This window comes from Tigriopus californicus, chromosome 8 (assembly GCF_007210705.1).
Source record: "Tigriopus californicus strain San Diego chromosome 8, Tcal_SD_v2.1, whole genome shotgun sequence".
NCBI lineage: Eukaryota > Metazoa > Arthropoda > Copepoda > Harpacticoida > Harpacticidae > Tigriopus > Tigriopus californicus.
In genome coordinates this window covers 15,168,441-15,187,561 of record NC_081447.1, presented here as the reverse complement: position 1 = coordinate 15,187,561, position 19,121 = coordinate 15,168,441, and the positions used below count along the sequence as shown (strand labels likewise).

General features: G+C 43.8%; 1 protein-coding gene and 1 long non-coding RNA gene across 4 annotated transcripts in view; one reads left to right on the top strand and one right to left on the bottom strand.

Annotated features, from left to right (window-relative positions):
- The window catches only part of LOC131885125 (uncharacterized), a 22,340-nt gene extending 7,912 nt beyond the window's left edge, over positions 1-14,428 (top strand). The window contains exons 2-3 of the long non-coding RNA XR_009373797.1: positions 7,108-7,257; positions 13,638-14,428. This is a non-coding gene — a long non-coding RNA (uncharacterized LOC131885125). The remainder of the gene's footprint in view (positions 1-7,107; positions 7,258-13,637) is intronic.
- On the bottom strand, positions 5,661-18,013 carry LOC131885116 (uncharacterized). Of its 3 annotated transcripts, XM_059233057.1 has the most exons (3): positions 17,720-18,013; positions 7,651-11,832; positions 5,661-6,073 (listed from the first exon to the last, which is right to left on the bottom strand). In XM_059233057.1, the coding sequence occupies exons 2-3, from the start codon at positions 11,060-11,062 to the stop codon at positions 6,063-6,065; spliced, it is 3,423 nt and encodes a 1,140-aa protein (XP_059089040.1). In that variant the 5' UTR covers positions 11,063-11,832; positions 17,720-18,013; the 3' UTR covers positions 5,661-6,062. The 3 variants fall into 3 exon arrangements, with proteins under 3 accessions (XP_059089040.1, XP_059089038.1, XP_059089039.1); XM_059233055.1 differs by lacking the exon at positions 5,661-6,073 and having other exon boundaries at positions 7,299-11,832; positions 17,720-18,010; XM_059233056.1 differs by lacking the exons at positions 5,661-6,073; positions 17,720-18,013 and adding an exon at positions 12,320-12,666 and having other exon boundaries at positions 7,299-11,832.
- Positions 18,014-19,121: the final 1,108 nt, after the last annotated feature.

Sequence of the window (19,121 nt, the reverse complement as noted above, 5' to 3'; positions counted from 1 at the left end):
AATCCCAAACTTTTTGGTCCCTCCCAGTTCAATTTGAATTCTTAAATTGCTGAAAACAGTGAACCTTTTTCAACAAACGTTGACCAAACTTAAAGGGTTGAAAACAGAATATCCAGAAATCAAACTCATCAAAAAACGAGTTCATGTTTTATTCGCCTTTTCCCTCCTTTTCAGCAACGCCATTTCCACACCTTAAAACGGAATATTGTACCAATATACACTCTACTTCTGGACTTCTCCAACTACCCAACCCACTGAGGTGGTCCTTTGAAAGGGATCAGAATTCCTACCTGAAGGCAATTTCAATGTACTTGATATGAGTACCTCGATTCCTGATGTGGGGGTGGAAAGACAGGTTTTCATAGCTTCTTCCTTGTCGGCCCATGATGCTGGAGGTGGATAAGGACCGCCTTGCCCTGGAAATGCGTTTCCCACGCCATTGATTAGGTTTGCAGTAATCTTGAGGGAACGTCTTCTGGGGGACAGTTGTTAACGTCAAAGTCTCATTGGGCATGGGCTCCACAAACTCATAGTCTAGATAATCTTCAGAGACTTCTTCCCTTTTCGAGACCGGTGGGGCTGGTGGAATGTTCGAGGTGCTGGATGGCACTTGGGTATTTGGATCAAGGGACATGGGAACTTCTGCCTTCGGCTGGACTTTGATGGTTTGTATGTGGTTCAAAGAACCCCGGCTGAACAGCACTGGAACGTCAAGGGAAGAATTTGGATTCGAAGCTTTAGGAGCAACCGCTATCCTTGAATCCTCTTTCTTTCTTTTGGAGCATGAAGGTTTGTGGTTCAGGGTTGAAGATGATTTGGCCTGTTGTTGATGCTTGGAACATCGGCGCGGATGAGGCAAAGTCTGAGCACCTTGACGAGCTTTATCATGTGATTTCACATTTTTGGACGCGGTAGTCCCTCGCTTTCCGGTTCCATGCACCCGTTCGCCACTAGAGTTCGTAGATAAGCTATCCAAAGAGCCACCATTTGAGTCCTTGGGGTCATTTCGGACCTTTAAAATGTTGGCATCCCAAGAGCGATCAAGGTTCGTACGTGCCTTAGGATGACATCTTGTTTTACTATCTTGAGATTTTGAGCGAGAGGAGTTCCTGACTCTGTTTGTTGGGTGCCTTTTAGGAGGCAACCAAGAGGATTTGGCGAACGTGGTGAACACAGATTGCCTTTGACCTTGAAGAGGATCTTGGGATTGGAACCCCGAAGCAGTGACCTCAATGATTTGGTTCAAGGTGGCCACATATTGAGATTGGACATCTCGAACGAGGGAAGATCGCTCCATGGTATTTGGAACTTTGAACAGCACTCCTGGTCTAAAACACACCGATTATGGGACTGATCGGCCTCTGATGCTCCTCAGGGATTTTCTCTTGAACCATTGGCAACAATTTACTCACACTTTTCTTCACTTGAAGTTGAGTGTTATCTTCTACCCTACAGGGTGGCACGCCACAAGTTTGATCATTGTCAGGAACTTTTATTTACCAACTGGTTGAATGCGCTTCTTTTTATCCAATTTGTGGCTTGTGAACAATCGCGTTTTTGGGATTCAATACTATCTATTGAAGATGTTCTTTTCTATAATCGATCACGACTCAGACAACGCCTAAGGTATTTTAGTTTGTGATTAGTGAATATCTGAGACACTGATAGCCTTGAAATATCAAAGACCGTGCTCAAATGAGAACTTGTTGCACAAAAGACTCCATGATAGAGTGATGACCCCGCAGTTAGGTTACGAAGAATTTACCAAAACACCTGAGCGCAATTTTCTAAAATGAAACTTGGCCAAAATTGTGCTCCGCACACTGTACAATATCAAACAAACTCGCACTTTCAGACGGTAGCGAGTATGCACAGTACACAGACGCTGCAACGAGTCGGTCGTGTTAATGATGAGAACTATTTCGACTCGTTCTCAGGGTTCAGGCCAGAAATCCCAAGAAATGTTTCACCGAATAAGCAACATAAGTACCACAATAGTGGTACTCCCACAACATCAGCTACTACAGCGGTAGGATTTCTGTTCCTGGAAACTAATCAGGAATCGTCCAAGGATGATGATCTCTTCACTAAATTTCAATCCACACTTCTCACCGCGTGAGAGGCACAAATGGAACTGATTGTAGAAATACGACCACATATGTACGTACGTACATTCATTCACCGACTCTCGTTCTTCCTCCACAAAATTTCGGCGGATCTTCGTCGCCGTCTACTTCGTCGTCCTAGGGTGATTGATCGCTAATATTGTACATGTGCCAAATGCTGGATCACTTGGGGTTGGGCAAGAGTTGGCTTGGCCAATGGTCAAGTCGATTGTGACACTAATCATGACATGATGGAATCCTCTCCTCCTCACTTATCAATGTAAAGATGGTTCCTTGGCAAATCGTGATATCCTCAGCTTTGAAACTGTAGTGAAAGTGTTCTGTTGTCGAGGGATGTTGTCGCAATCTCCAAAATGATTGTGCTCGGTTTAAAGTTCTCGATTCTTGTCTTAGATATGCACAACAAACGCCTTTTTGTGGGAATCAACATGTGCCCTCAATTCACTCGTCGCTCGTTGTTGGACACAGTTGCACATTTAGAATCACATTCTCAGGGAAATATTTCTCATCTAACGAATGAGTGGCTAGCGCACATGTGTTTGCTTCTTGAGTTTGCTCGAACAGCTTGACCCACCCACTTCTATTTTTTTAAGATCTGGGTGGAATTAGTCAGGCCTACTTGGGTACTTTGGCCGGCCGATTGGCCAATTAGACGCGTTCGGGGTACTCTGAGAGCGCCAGTAGCACGGAAAGATGTTCAGAACCACACCAAGGAATGGATATAGATAAATGCAAGAGTTTTGTGGTTCAATGTGTTTGCCACTGACTTGTTACGTCAGGATAAAATATTCTCACTTCCGGAGAGGTCCCATCCTCTTCAGACTGTTGCATCGATCCTCCCATAAGCTTTTGTCTTAAACATCACGATATAAGGCTCGATTTGACAAGACTCGATAACCCGATGTGCTTATTGAATTGATCCTATAATATCCAAGTGATTGAGGAAAAAACCTGTGGCCAAGGAGCGATATCCCAAAAGAATCTAACATTACCAGTTTTAGCGTAATGGTTGATTTAGTTTTAGCGATATCATCGATTACACCACTTGATAGTTACATGGGATTTAATGGTCCAAACTTCATCGTTTTGAACCCAAAATGCTCCGGTTACATTTTAATTCAATTTCCCAACGAATTAAAATTGATTTTCAATGTCAAAACAATAAAAGATTAATTTTCTATTTTCTTGCTATGTCTCGCAATCGCTCAAAATGTTATATAATATCACTTATAACACACTAAAAGTGTAATCTTTCAAAATGTGTTTTACAATCATCATGGGTACACTTAGTTACGCATTCACTAGAATTCTGAAGACAATACATACAACTGACAATGTTTTAGATTTGGACGTTTCTAGCAGGCTTTGTGAAAACTGATTGAAAATAGCTTCCTTGAAGCTTAATTGATTTTACTGAAGTTTTCAGTGATTGCTCAACTAAGTGTCTTTTGAAAGGTTATAAAATAGATCTGCTAAAATCCGTTTTTGAAGGGTTCTAAAGATGGTTGTATAACGTTTTGAATTAGTTTGAAATTTTGCAACTAAAAAAGGAAAATAATCTTTTGCTTCTGCTATATCAAAAGTCAATATCAATTCTTTGGGAAACTGAATTAAGATATAATCGGGGTATTTTGGGGTTAAAAATGATGCAATTTGGACCATGAAATTCCCATAACTTAAGCTTAATTGAAAATTTTGAAAGGCTTTTGAAAATTCTAATTTTCATTTTGTTTTTGGCATGTAAGTTTTTCATGTGGGCCAGCATACCATAAAGCAATAAAATCAAAGTTGTTCCTTATAATTTTCTGAGGCAAAAAGGGCCTAAATGTTGTTGGGAATTTCTCTGGAAATTTGACAGGACTTTTTGACCCCCCTGCACACTTTACCACACGCTCAATGTCAATATTGCCCCTTTCTTCTGGTCTGATGTCTCTGTTTGCCAAAACCTGTCTATTCCTCTTCAGTTGTTTTATCAGACCATAATAGTAAAACTCTTTGTTGATGGAAAAAGATCGCTAGCAATTGGTTGGATTAATTCAAAGAGAAAAAGATGGATCATTAACTCGGGAAAATGAAATCAAATGTGTCCAGATTTGAGTATGTAAAGACATAAAGACAAAAAATGCAGTGCGAACGTGGTGAACAGCAATGGCATGTGCAGTTGTTTCCTGGTTTGGCGAGGTCCCAGGTCGGTTTTTCTCGCCGACCTTTCTTTAGGAAATTCATAAACGCTAAACCTACGCCCCCAAAACGGAAAACCAATCTCATGCTTGACTATGAGATTGCCTATCGAAATTTTGCAGCTTCGTTGACCGTGATAAACTTCTCGTCCTGACACTACCTATCACCAACTAATGAAAAAGAATTCCAATCCAATCTAATCTTCCCAAGCATGCACAAAAAAGCTATTGGATCGAAATTTGGAAGATTTTAAAACAGTGCTGCAAATAAATGTACGAAATTAAGCATCTTTACTAGAAAATCCGCAATGATCCTTAAGATGGACTCTTTTGTGGCATCAAATTGTGACTGACATGGGACAGAGGGGCAACCACCAGTTCCATGGATAAAGCAATGCTCTGACTGAATGATCAACAATCTGTGGAACAGCCTTGAACGATCTTTAGCACAATCATGGCCAGAGGCCTGTTTTTGAAAAGCTTTTACCTCGAGTTAAGGGCTTGGGCGTTAATCGGTATGAAAATACAATCGCCAAAGTGGTGAGCGAATGCCCATTCTGGGTAACATCCAAGTCTTAACTCAGAGGTAAGAGGGTTTAAAAAACTAGCCTCTTGTAACATAACATTCTATGCCTTAAGTTCTTTATTTCACTAAGTCTCGTCTCTAGTTTTCGTTATGAATTACGAAAGCTCTACATACATGACGACCTTCATCTCGGTTGACAATTACAAATCTCATGACCCAAATCTAACCAAAGCACAAAAATATTATCCTTATCACATTGATGCGTGTGTCAGCAATTGGCTTTAATTGTTGAAAAGTATTTTGTAATTGATATTTGGCCAACGTGATGGTCAGCAAAGCATTCAATTACGACTTATGCCCATCGATATTAACAACTGTCATAATGATTGCTTCCCCTCTGCTTGAACAGGAACGGCCGAGAAACGAATCCTAGAAGTAATGATAATTCCAACTCGCACCAAACACTATGTTAAAGAGATATCCAATAATCTCTTTTTAACTTTAATCTTCTCAGAGATAGAGCGGTGCCAGAAAGCAATTCCTTTTCTTTTCGTACCTGGGGTTTGGGAATGCCTAAAAATATTTAAGGTTTGTCATTAAACGGTTCTTCAAAATATTTTTGAGCCACCGTCGATCGTTTCATTTTAATTCAAATTGATTTGTAATACTTCTTAGTGGTACTTTACAGGTTCTCTTTGATTCACATTACCTATCTGCAGAACAAAAACTATTTCGAGAATTGGGCCCAAAACTTGGAACTAAAACTTGGTCTAATTTACCTAGTCAATTTAGCCAATAATGTGCAACTAGTGGAGGAGTTTAATCTGGCTTTTAGTTTCATATTTGAATGACCATCATATGAAGACGCAAACTATACATAATCTACATTCATTCCGCTTGAAACCCAAAAATATCTAAATCCACAAGAGTTTTAGGGCGACCACCATTGGAAAAGCTCTTTTCACGTGAGATTGAACAAGAACAGTTTCAAATGCATGTCAAGCTTTGTATTGTTAGTTATCACTGCTGATGCAATTATGAGGTCTAAAATCGGCTTATTTTGTTAGCTTGGCATTAAAATATCAAGGACACGCTCTGTGATCATTCGGATGAGATCCAACAGGAGGTTAGCCAAAGCATGCTTAACGGGTTTGAAAGATTCTTCAGGGAGGTACAAATGGATCATAGTGGAAAACGCACACACTGAAGGAGGATGAAGGCATGGATGGGTTAAAGCATTTCTGAAACGAGGGAAAAAAACATGATGTTAGCACCCTTGCATTTCGCAAACACAAATCCCTATTGAGCTCAAGGAAAGTCAACGTTCCAAGCAAGACATATGTCCGTCCCCGACCCAGTTCCTCTTGCGGCCATCGATGTCCAGTTCAAGGAAATCTGGACCTGACATCATCGGAGCATTTCAAGGGAGGGGAGAGACAGAGAATATGAAAAGACCGGGCGGGAGCACTACTTTGAGTCGCGAAACTGGAGAATGTGTCAATCTTGGAACCGAGCTTCAAGCTGACTCACTCAACTTTCCAATTCCCAATTTTCATTTTCCATTTGCCAATATGCTATCCTTGATCTACTGGGGTAACAGTGTAGAAAAACGTGGCCAATGAAGGCATTGAGCCAGAAGTGGAACAACAGATATGAATTGACTTAGAGCATCATTATCATGCACGAAATTGCACTTGGAATCCAGCCAAGAGAAATTCATTCCCCAATTTCGCCCATTTGCAGTCCACTCGACACGTGGAGAAAGAGAGAGAGCAATTGAACGAACGTGTGTGTCGTTTACCTCATTATTTTTGGGCCTTGTCTTAGATAACGCGAGAAAGGGGGGAAGTTCTGAGCGGAATGAAAAGAATGTACACAGTGAAGAAGGCGACAATTTCTCGGGTCTGTTTTCCCCCCAACAACATCAAAATCGGATCCAAAAATACTCCGAGTTCCATTTTCGAATCCTCGTTCCACTGTACTCTCCAATTGAATTCCAACCTCTAAATTGATCTGACTTGAGCTGTCTCTTTACCCTCGAGCTCGATTGACAAACATGAGGGAGACATTCCGCTGAGGTAATCTTACGAATAATCAGTGTGGGAACTTTCGCATTCCACGGAAAAGGGTCAAATGATACTCCTGAAGTAAAACCACTCACTGAGGCACATGCCTGCCCTTCAAATCCCACGAATTGAAATTACTGCATGTTAAGAGATTGATTTGTGTATGTTGTACATACCCAACATTTTCAATGATCATCCCGATATTTTAGTGTGCAATATGTTTTCTATTGGTCCCAAACACCGAGATTGCCCAATATTCCCAGAAACGTGTCCAATGGAAAGTGAGTGACTTACCGTGATATGTGGAGAATTGTTGAGAGTCATGCCTGATTTCCTGATTTCCAGCGCAATCAAACAGGGTATGTATGCAAACGATTAGAGAAGAAATGGATAGAGTTGGTGCCGTTGTTTGGAAAATACGTGGTGAAATTTATTCACGAAAAATGCAATCATCAGATGAAATAGCTCACCCATCCAGTTGCATAATTGAATGATACTCGTAGTGTGCCGTGTGTATTGAATTGGATTTTAGGGTGCTGTCAAGGACATAAACAAGGCCAATGCCATGACGAGTACCGCCAAGAAATTCATACCAACTATAACCAAACCCCCGGGAACCACACCACAACAAACCAGTGCAAAATAAAAAGCAATCACGAGTCCAGGGTGTTCCAAGAGGGAGTCAGCTTGGGAACAAGACCAATCAGTGGTGTCGTTATGTTTAGACAACTTGGGATCACACCGGGATTTACCTGAAGCCTGATTGCCTTCGTCAATGCTGGGGTCATTGTCCTCTTCATCCTCTTCATGAGGACCGCGAGACACAGAATCCTCCCCGAGTTGAGGAGTGTTCGGATCGGGGAGATTTTGTTCCAATTTGTCACTCTCCTGTGTCAGATCATCGCTGAGAGAGGCGGCGCGTTCCATTTCCCTCTCGCTCTCCCGCATGTTTTCGATCAAGGACAAGAGCTTCAGCTTGGGCGGTTCTTTGCTATTCTTCAAGGAAGTGAGACGTGAAGACAAAGGCAAATCGCTCAAGTGCTCATCGGTCGATTTACTTTGATCCCCATCTTCTTTGGGGAAATCGCCCATTTTCGTTTGGAAACAGGCGTGAACAGCTGGAGAATGTTCCAACATGCAATGTTGAACGATCACATCTGGCATTTGGACTGACCCTGAACTTTCCTCGGGCATGTCTATGTTTCCCGTAGGGCTTGCCTCATTGCTTTGTTCGGGATGGTGGTCACCTTTTGTTGGGTGACTGGGATTGTGCTGATTTTGATTCTTGAGCCTCTTTCGTTGAAGGATTTCGTCAATATTCGCTGTCAGAAGATCAAACACATTCTTGCCTTTCCATTCGAGTTTCTCTTGCTCCTCACGGAGAATGTCCTCTTCGGATTCCTGGATGTCCAGGGATTGTTTCACAGCCTTCATGATTTCTGGATCCCGAAGATCTTCGTAGCTGAAGACGACTTCATTGGGGTCTCCTTGAGCTGAAGAGGAATGACTTTGTTTTCGGATCACTTGAGCAATATGCTCGGACAAGGCTTTCAAAAGCGTTTGGTTCTTCTTGGGATAGAACACATATGGAGCCATCTCGTTGGGATCCACTTGATCCTTGTATTCGCTCTCGAGGCGCCGATGGAGCCAGCAGCTATGCACGTTTTCGTCCACGTTCGGATCCTTGACGATCCCCAATGCCGAGGGCTCACTAAGATTGGAATCCTTGCGTAGGTTACGGAAAGCGAGGTCGTCTTTGACCACATCGGGGTTCCTCATGGCGTTGAAGGTTGACCTGTATTTCTTGTCATTTGGAACGGCATGGAGATAATCCCGCTCTGAGCAAGGCAAAACTTCTTCCTTGGGAATGCCAAATTTGGACTGAGGATCAGTGATGGTGCTGCTATTGGCATGGCGTATTTTTCTATATTGAACATCATCTACGTGGGTATCCGGCTCCGGCCGATAGAAGCTGAACTCTGAGACCGAGCTTGCATTGGTGCTTGTTGCTGGGTTCAATCCCGGGGTGTTCTCCAAATAGCTAAAATTGACCTTAGATATTGGATTACCCACCTCCGGAATGGGACGATTGTTGGATCGAATCACTCTGTAGAGCATATCGTCAGTCTTCTTGTCAATTACCCCCGACCTTCGCGAAGCGGGGGTTCGACTCCTGGGTCTCACAGGGGCTGGGGATCCGCCTAGGGAGGGCAGGTTCTCGAAAGAACTGGACGTGTTCCAATTCATAAAGTTGTCCATATCAGAAAATGCCTCATTAGAATCATCGTCCAAGCGGCTGTTCTCCTCGCTCGGAACTTGGAACCTTTCCCTGGCTTGAGCTATCAGCATCTGATGTGCCGTTGGCAGGTCTCTTCTCTCAGCTCGATCGAGCAGATCCTGATCCTGCTGAATACCGGATATCACGTCCTCGAGCTCGTTTAATGCCTCTCGAAATTTGCTTCTTCGATTTTTGGTACTAAAACCTGGGTCGTGGGCAAACGATCGTGGGGGTGACATCTCTTTGACTGGCGGCGAGTTCTCTTTATCGATGTTGGATTCATGCTTTTCCCACACGGCCGAGAGTGGGCGGCTTTCCCGATTGGACACTGACTTGGCTTCCGAGCAACCCGAGTCCCTCGAGCTGATGGAGCTGGGACTGGATTTGCCGCACTTCTCCATGGAACTGCAGGAGGTGGCCACCAAGCTACTTGAATGCAGCGCACTGTCTTGACTTCGCATCACTCGTTTTTTAGATTCTGACATGGCTTGCTTCTTGCGCAAAGGCCTTTGGGGACTGGCATCTCTGGATTGGTCACTCAAAACCATCCTTGTTTTCTCATGCATTAGATAATTGATCGAATGCATAGGAGGAGGTGATTTCCAATACTCTGCTGGAGGATTTTGCATTGGTGGCAGATTCAACAGGGACGGCTGACTACGGTGAAAATGATTGGCCCTATCGCACTCATCCAAGGCCGTTTTGGGTGGAAGAGACTTTTGGAGCTGAACCGGGCGTCGACTACGAGGTTGAACGTCGAATTCATCACCAAAATGGGACGGGGGCAACGGGGGACTGGAATTGACGGGCATAACAATGGGCGCGATGTTTTGCTCCGATGTGGAACGCTGCCAAGGTTGTATCCTGGGATCACTCAAATTCTCATTTTGTTTCGTCCTCTCATTATTGATCCAATTGTTCTCCTGAGTCTCAAAAGAGAAAGAAACTGGCCGAGCCGCGTTTGGCCGGGGTGGACCTCTAATCACTTGCAGCCGTCTCCGTGGATCTCTGGGAGGCGGGGGTGGAGGCTTGTCCACACCCACGGGCTTTACCGTGAGAGGCGATCCATGCCATTGCTCCAATTGAGCTCGGTTGATGGGGTAGCAGGCCTCAATGGTGGCATTGTGCGCAATGTCCTCCGTCTCATCCGAGCTCGAGGAGCCTCCACTTGTCCCAAATAGAGAGAGTCGTTGGTTCTCCGCCCGTTGCATTAAATGAGAGCGCCAAGAGGAGCTCGCACCGGATTTATTGGAACCGAAACTCGACGAGTTTCGTCCCAATTGCGACAAATCGTCCCAGTCGCGATTGGGTCCTGGCGAATCAGGATTTCGGGCCATCCATTGAGCAGGGTTCACTTTCCTCGGAGGCAACGGAGGAGGCCCAAATTCACCGGGAGGAAAGGGCAAGCCTAACTGGTGAGTGGGACAATGTTGTCCCACATCTGACTTGAGCTTGACCCCAATTTGGGGGGACGGTGTAATATTTACGCCTCGGTCGAAACTGCCCAAAAACGTGGATGATGACGGATGAGGTGATGGGCTAATTACGCCACTATCTTGGGACAAATTATGGAAATCTAACGAGGAACCTTGAAGGCTACTGCGGTTGGTACCAGTTGCATTGGATTGCATGCTGGCTGTTCGTTGAAGACGAACCGGCGGTTGGGAATGATTGGCGTGCAAGTGGTGAGCGAATCCAAAGGAGGAAGTGGGTGGTAGATGGGCGTGGGTCTGACAATGGCTCTGATTGTCCAAGCCAATGATGACATCTTGAGAATATCTCTCAATTGGCGAACTTGGGTAAGATGAGTCAACTGGCTCAGGATAGTCCCGATAGTACTGATGATGGTTGGGAAGGCCCTGGGACGATTGCTTCGGAGGACTCATGGCGGTTGTCGTTTAATCCAAGTGAGGGATTTCGAATGTTTTCTCACGCATAATTCCGACTCCTACTCAATCGGTTTGACAACTAATGATGTGGACTGAATGCTTGAGTAGTTGTACACACGCACACGTGCACTCGTCAACGCGGAATTCACCTTGAAGATTTACGGATTCCCACTCAGCTCTTGAGATAACTTATCGACGATGGTTAGCTGGCTTGTTGGTTTGCTGGCGGTCCTTCCCAGTCATGTAGGTATTGTTGTATTGAAGTAAGTCCTTTCCTACTTTGTTTTTCCTTTCATCGCCAAACCACACCAAATCATTGGAACATTGACGCTTTTAGCGTGGGTGACTATTATTGCCACCATGAGATCATAAGATCGACGCAAGATATTGTACCTTCTCTCCCTCTCTTTCTCTCTTCCCCTTGATTCGAATTTCGTGACAAGGTTTTCTTTTGGTGATTCCAATAATTCCTCTTTGGTTTCTGGTTGCGGTTTCTGGAAGCACTACTATTCACGTGCGGTGTGTGGTGGTTATGCCTTGATCCTCTTTCTCCAAAGGCATCCGAAATAATTTCCTCGTCTTCGTCCTACGCAACCCACGTGACAGGGTTGGCCAGGAAATTTTCCGGGGATTTCTTGGTTGGATGCCAAGCTTTGAATGACGGCAACGACTTGGATCAGGTAGAGGAGGATGACAAAGCCACTTCCGCCAAGAGCCACAGACAAATCTATGATCATTGAGCAACTTCGGCTCCTTTCTCCTTGATCCTGAAATTGATAACAGAGAGAACGAGACTTGATAAGCATTCATCTTTCAGGGGACACTCAATACGCCATGTTGGGAAAGACAAAGCTTTATCCACACTTTGTTTAAGATTCTAAAACAAAGACTAATCATTGGCCTAAGCCTCTGTTATCATCCTCATTAGTTTTGGGACTCGTCTAATCGACTTGAAATGGAATCAAGCTAACGAGCACATCCAAATTGAAAGAGGTAAAGTTTCTAGGGTTTTCCGGGTAGAAAGTGGAACGGACATCTCGTCCAACAAGTCGGGTGCTTCTCCAAGAAACAAGATTGCATCTACGGGAAGTTCATTTGCTTCTCAAAGACATGCCATGCAACAAGCCCATGTTCACATTAGAATTTGGAGTGATGGCTGTTGTTGTTGTTGTTGTTGTTGCTGCTGCTATTGCTCTGGATGAAGACGAGTCTGGCGGCAATGAGAGACGAGCCAATAAAATAGCAACTTCTTACCCTATGTGCTTCGAAAACTTAGAGCTCGATGCTTAAGTCATGAGGCAACGATAGTTTTTGTAGCCGACTCGCTTCAAATTTCGGAGCTAACTGTTTTTTCCCAGGTCCTCTGACCTCTCTGCTCGGCTTCGTTGTTCAAAGAAGAAACGGGCCAAGAAACACAACTGCACAACTGATGAAGGAGTAAAAGAACAACAAGAAAAAGAGCTCTGCAGTACTATACTGTCGGTTTTTTTCTCTCTTTTCAACCCGACCCAGCACAAATTCAGCCAAAAACAGTGCAATCCAGCAAGCCAACAAGAGAGCGAAAGAAAGGCCACGGTGAACAAGAAGCGATCTCAAGAGAAACTCGCTCACACTTTCATAGAGGCTCATGTAAAGGGCCATCGTACGGAGTAGATAGTTCATCCAACATCCAGCTAAGGCTGTGGTATGTTCGTTGTCACGACCGCAGCCGCAATTCACTTTCCGTCCATCGACATTTCGTCATATCGATTTCATAGTGGTTGGTCATGAATGTTGTCTAGCTAATGAAAACTCGAAGCGACGGATATAGTCAAGCGTCCAATTGTGCCATGGCGTTATGATGTGCATTTCTTGACGATAGAAGGGTTCCAGAAGATGAACTAGACACAGACGATGGATGCGATGCAGAGATAACTTAATTATGCCCCCGCTGAAACTATGAGCCACATGTTAGACGACACATTCAATATCGTGATAGCCATTTGCACGTTGCATGCTTGAACTTCTGGGAAAAGGCAACAACATGAACGTCTCTTTAAATGCCAGCCACATTTGAACATCTGACTCCGTCACACGAGTCCATTTTCCACAGAGGGGATAATACAAAATGATACTGATGATATTGGAAAGCTATCCATCCACGAGTCTCAGCCAAGGCCTCAAATGGAACTTTGGTCCCAGGAACTACAGGGCCTTTCAGATTTCAGGGCACGCGAGTGACACTATCGGTGTGGATCACGTTTCAAAGCTTTCCTTCTCTGGATTATCGTGATCATGGAGAGCGGAAGTTTGCAGGTGTTCATTTTCTTGGTAACTAACAACAAAATGTTGGAAGAGAGCCGACCGAACTGGGAGAAATGTGGTAACATGATCGATTCGATTCGAGGCAATTCATGATTTGGCGTTGAGAGGGCTCAAGAATCGGAATGAAATCCTAAAACCCACATACTACGTCGGCACTCATCCACCCCAAGTTGCATGTGTAATCGGAATCCATCGCTCGGGCCCAAGAAGCATCAATTACTTCTCGATCGCATTGGATTAAGCAACTTCGTCTTGATTCTGATTTCAGGTTCGAGTTTCGAGATTTGGGTCTCACGCATCACATTCAGGGAGCATTGGGGATGGCGTTCAGCTTGACACCTGGCATAACATTATCCGCCCCATTTGCTTACTCGATCGAGCAGTCTTGCTGCAGAACTAGCGGGATCGTCCGACTTCTTTGGAAAGATGCTTCAAAGAAGATCCAGTAAGGGCAGGAGGTGGGTTTTCGATGACATATTGCTCGGTGAGGCAACAGCACCAAATCGAATCTCAAGATTCAAACGGGACTTGTTTTGTGCATTTTAAATGCCCGCACCATGTTGAGCATACTCAATAAGAGGCTTCACTTTTGTGGCCTGATCATGTGTATGAAGAAGACGAGGAGAAGGACGATATGGACTGCCGGTATTCCAAAAACGTTAAATGGCACGAACCATACCCACAGTCCAGAGCAAGTTGAGCTCGAAGAGACTCTACGAGAAGACGTTCCCCCTTTGTGCGTAACTGTACATATCAACAGCTCAAGAAGTGGTCATCCACCAACAACGTGGCTCAAGGCAAACCATCAGAGGCGGGGCATTGTGCTAGTAGGTTTTAAAGCACTTTTGGAAGCTTGGGGATCATAATTTCAACTAGTGATCTTTAAATCGTTAAACGTTTTATTGCCAATTGGTTGAAATTCTAATTCTCGTTGGCGATTAACAGATGTGTTGATTTTATTGCCATTTTACAGATTTTAAAATTGAACGATAATGAGTAATCACTCAGGAAAGGAAATGCCTCATTGATCGGAATAGAAACTGTAACATTGTCTGTCGATCATTTTCTCGAGCATCTGAAAACACCTCATCAGAGCACTGATTTAATCCTAGCTTGAACAGAAGGTCGTGGCTAGATGGAGGTGAGGAGCTTGACCTCGAAAGCGTTTCATTATTTACATGACAAAAATGGGGTCGAAAGGCGGTTCCTTGAACAAGTGTTTCCATATTTGTTCAGCCTTCCCTTTGTCTTTCATCCTGCTCGTTGCATGCCTGATGATGATAAGTCCTGAACAAACGGAGGAATTCACAGTTGGCCGTAGCGTCACTTCAGTACTCTAAAACATGAAGGGCTCTGTGATGTGGGTCGATTTTTGACGCAATCCTAAGGAGGAAGATCGACACCAAGTTGCCCAATGTTGGCTTCTCTGGCGAGTCAACAGTCAATACCAACCATGACTGGATAAATGAAACGTACCCACAACTAACTGGCTGATACGTATGCTGACTGGCTGACTAAGAATTACCACTGCCAATTGAGGAGGGCCTCCCGAAGATGCCCTTGGCATTCTACCACTAACAACAAGTTAGGACAAATCTGATAAAAGGACCGATCGTCGAGTTTGGTGCACGGCATAATCGTCGTCTACCTGTTTTTAGGAGGGAATGGCTTGTTTTCCTGAAGAGAAAATATACGCTAGTTAAGTTCGGTTCGGCTATGAGCGCAATAAAGTTGTAAGGGGCAAGGAATGTGTCAATCATAATTACCAGGCCTAGGCCAAATTGGAGCGGAAGTCCTCGCATTACGTAAGCTCAAAAAGGCACTACTTGAGTTTGGAGAAAAAAAAAATCCTAAATTACCTGCTCTCTGAATTATTACTCCACAGCCTTTTGTCACATGTGTTTCAATCCCACACGAAAACGAGTCGCATACCTTGATGCCATTTCATATTGTATTGATTACGGTGCAGTAAAAAGCAGCATTGAAACTTCATTTTACTCTCGGTGGCTCTGAATAGTTAAACTACCGAGAGCCAATCGAACTCGTCCCATGCTTCAAATCTGATCTGGATGAAGATTTTTCCAAAGAATATTGGCCAAGGACAGCTCCGCTTCATCATCATCATCATCATCATCCTGTAGATCTTCTGTCTTCTGACTCACACACTCTACGGTACGTATGTACGTACATAAGAAGAGTGCGTTGTGTAGGAATGCAAAGTGATGCTTGATCAGGTTTTGATCTTTGAAAAACCCTCTCTATCCAATTACAAAATGAGTCAGCGTCCCCGATTCCACCTCATACCTCATACAGAAGCATTAGGTCCTAACTACGAGCTAACTACAAGCTAACTACAAGCTAACTCGTAGATTGCTGTATGTGCTTGTGGTCGTATAAAGTATTTATCCGCGGCCCCCAAAGATTGTCGCCTGCCTTGGTATTTTTGGCCACGCCAATCCTGGATGGACGAGGTAGTAGTAAGTAATGTGAGGATTGTTCTGAATCACGAGTCCTCTGAGTTTCGTCCATTAACACTAACTAGTCAGCACAAATAGCTTTTTTTGTGTCCATGAGAGCAAACTTTGAAATCGCCCGATAATGAAGATTACTTTTGCTTCCCATGACTTTTTCCCCAGCTCGTCTCCGTTCATGGGATGAAAAAGGTGCCCTCGAGGGACAAAAAGCAACAACCAAAGGTGGCTCTCGAAATTCCTCCAAACGTACTCATTGAGACGAAACGAAGGATAATAGTCAACCAGAATACTAATCACCATGATGATGATAATAATAATAATATCATTTCTTTTTTATTGATTAAGGTCTTGTTCTCCCACTCTCCACTAATAATAATAGTAGTAGTAGTAGTAGTTGTTGTTGTTGTTGTTGTTGTTGTAGTCATTCGGAGTGCATTCTGAGTCGTTCCATACCAATGTGGACCCTCAAGCGGGACGAATCATTGTTTCGAGTGCCAAGAGTTGCCAACGACAAAGCTGGAGCAGATGCTTGCTTGAGTGCGTTTCTACGAACCGGAATTCATTTGACAGTTTATAACGAGTGAACAAATCACAAAGTGCTGATTCGAGGATTACACTAATCCGCTCTCAAAATATGTGCAATCATGATGGACATCCCTAGTACATTCCAAGAAATCTGTGCTGATTAGGAATTCTTGATTAAACGTCCGTTGTGAGTGGAGCCACAACATCAACAACAACTATCAGACGTCAAAATTTCAATCAGTTGAGGGGCCATTTCAATTCCATTTCAAAGATTACTTCTCTTGGACGTGTTGCATTACATGGTGAGAAGATTGGTTCAACCACGTAAATCACAGGCTCATCCCGACGCAACAATTGCAATCATAAACTAATCCTTCCATGGAGTTGTGGTTAAAACATGTACATAAGCAATTGGAAGGGGGGGGGGGGGGTAAGATCCTTAAACATCGGAGTTGACGACGAAGAAAGAGGACGAGAAAATCCTCCCGAAAGTGCGCTTTTTGTATGGTTTATGAAATGCGTGTGACTTAAACTCAGGCATGCATGCAAGTCCATTGGCGACTGTTCATTCAGAGGAGCCACAAACAACGAGAAAGAGAGAGAGAGAGAGAGAGAGGAGAGAGAGAGAGAGAAGGAGAGAGAGAGAGAGAGAGAGAGAGAGAGAGAGAAGAGATGAGAGAGAGAGAGAGAGAGAGAGAGAAGAGAGAGAGAGAGAAGCCAAACAAGTCAGTACTCCCTCTGAGTAACGACAAAACAAAACGAAAATATTCATCTTTAGACTAATTTCAGATAACGAGATAACAGCTAAGCAGGCACGTGTTGTTCCGGCTGAGAATGCGGACATTGAAGCATTTTTAAGGGAGATCAACAAAACAGATTTGTCCTTTCTATTCAGACCCTCTCCGTGGCCTATAAAATCTTCATCTTGGATGGACTGACGACAGTTGTTGAAAAAGGACTTGTCCAATCAAAAAGACCGTTTAATTGAAGTGTGTAGATAGTCAGATCGGGAGAAAAAAAAGGAGACCATGACGAGTAACCAAACCATCGTCCATTTTTATCCACTCGTTGTCGTCGTTTGCTTGTCATGGCCGGGGAATTTCTCCTATTCAACGATGATTGAAGTGCTAATCTCGGTCAATAGGACACGGATATGATTCGGAATTTGTGTCCAATTGTCAAGTTAACCTCATCAGTGATGGACCACTGCATTTCTGGATGGCCAACGAACGCAATTTAGCGCGACCAAAAATTCCTGGAGGCTTGCGAAACTTGGCAAGACTCAAGGACGACGGAGGCAATATTGATGCAAACTAGCGCATAAACTAACCATTAAACGATGCGATCTTACCAATGATATTCTATGGAAATTGGCTTGGTCTGGTTGGTAAAGGCCAAGACATCAAATTGGTTGGTTATTTTTCGTTTCAAGCCTCACTCACATCACTAAATTGTTGATGCCACACCTGTGTGTTGTGTCTGTGTGCCTGTCTGAGTGGCCAAGGTACTTGAGGCTCAGCTCAAAGTAGGCGGTGGGCCAGGCCGAAAGAATTGACCTCTGACGTCTTTTAGTGGCTGTCTTCCTTGTCTGATGATCTGTTGGGCTTCTTGAATCTGCAGTCCAGTCTCAACCCCCAAACACATGAGAATCCACCGCTCAACCTGCAACAACTGACTTCTCAAATCATGGACGAGATACTCGAAAATGTCTACCCGGGAGCACCCGCTCTCCTGGATGAACTTGCCAGTGTGTCTTTCAACCGTCCATCTACAAATGTGATGTAGTTCCCGGCCAGCAAACCCACCGTTTAGAGCTGAGTCCCGGGACCAACCAACCCTGCATCTGCCTCCCTGGGCTCCTTCACCGATATTTGCGCTCGCCATTGCAGGCGCAATGCACACCTGCTTGCCTCTCCGTTCTTCCCCTGAAAATCAAATGTTGTTTCGCTAGAGAGAAAAAAAAAGTCATTTAGCTATTTAGAGGTTGAGAGGTTAGACGGTAAGTGAAAGAGAACCATCTCTGCTTGTAGCTAGAATGCGAATTCTGATGTAAAAGATCAATGATTAGTAGCGACTCAAACAAGTTTCAAGTTTCACTTTTGAAACAAAGAATGACTTGGTAATAATATTCCAGATACCAGTACCTACTATTTTTCAGTCTTAAATTGTTGAGGATTCCATTCCCAGTAGCAATAAAGAAAACGGCAAAAAACAGATTCGTCAAAAATTAGCAAACCATTGGGAAAAAAATAGGAAGACCCATGGGCGCATAATTTCTTCAATGTTCACGGGGTCGTTGCTCAAATTGACAAGACACTGTGTCCAATCTGCTGACCCAAAAAGCGTAATTCAAAAGCTACTTGTTCTACTATCCTGTACCGTTAGCCTAAACATCTTCATGCTTACAAGATTGAAAGATGCGAAATAACTTAATAAGCGAAGCACTTTTTTTGGTCAGTAGATTAGCCCTCATGTTTAGAAACTTTTTTCCACCATGCAGAAGTATTATACAGACAAAGATTAGCGATGCACAAAACAACTACCATCAATGGATTTAAATCAGATATCTATGATTACTCCGGCGGCACACGTGAGCATATAAAACACAAAACTTTTTCGTTTGTTTTAGTTATTTAGTTGCCCATGAAAATTTTCAATATGTTGCTTCAAGGAACATCAGACAAAAGGTCTAAAATATCGGCTGCTGAGCTATGATATGATAAAATGTTCCAGTTTTCGTTTAAATTGACCTT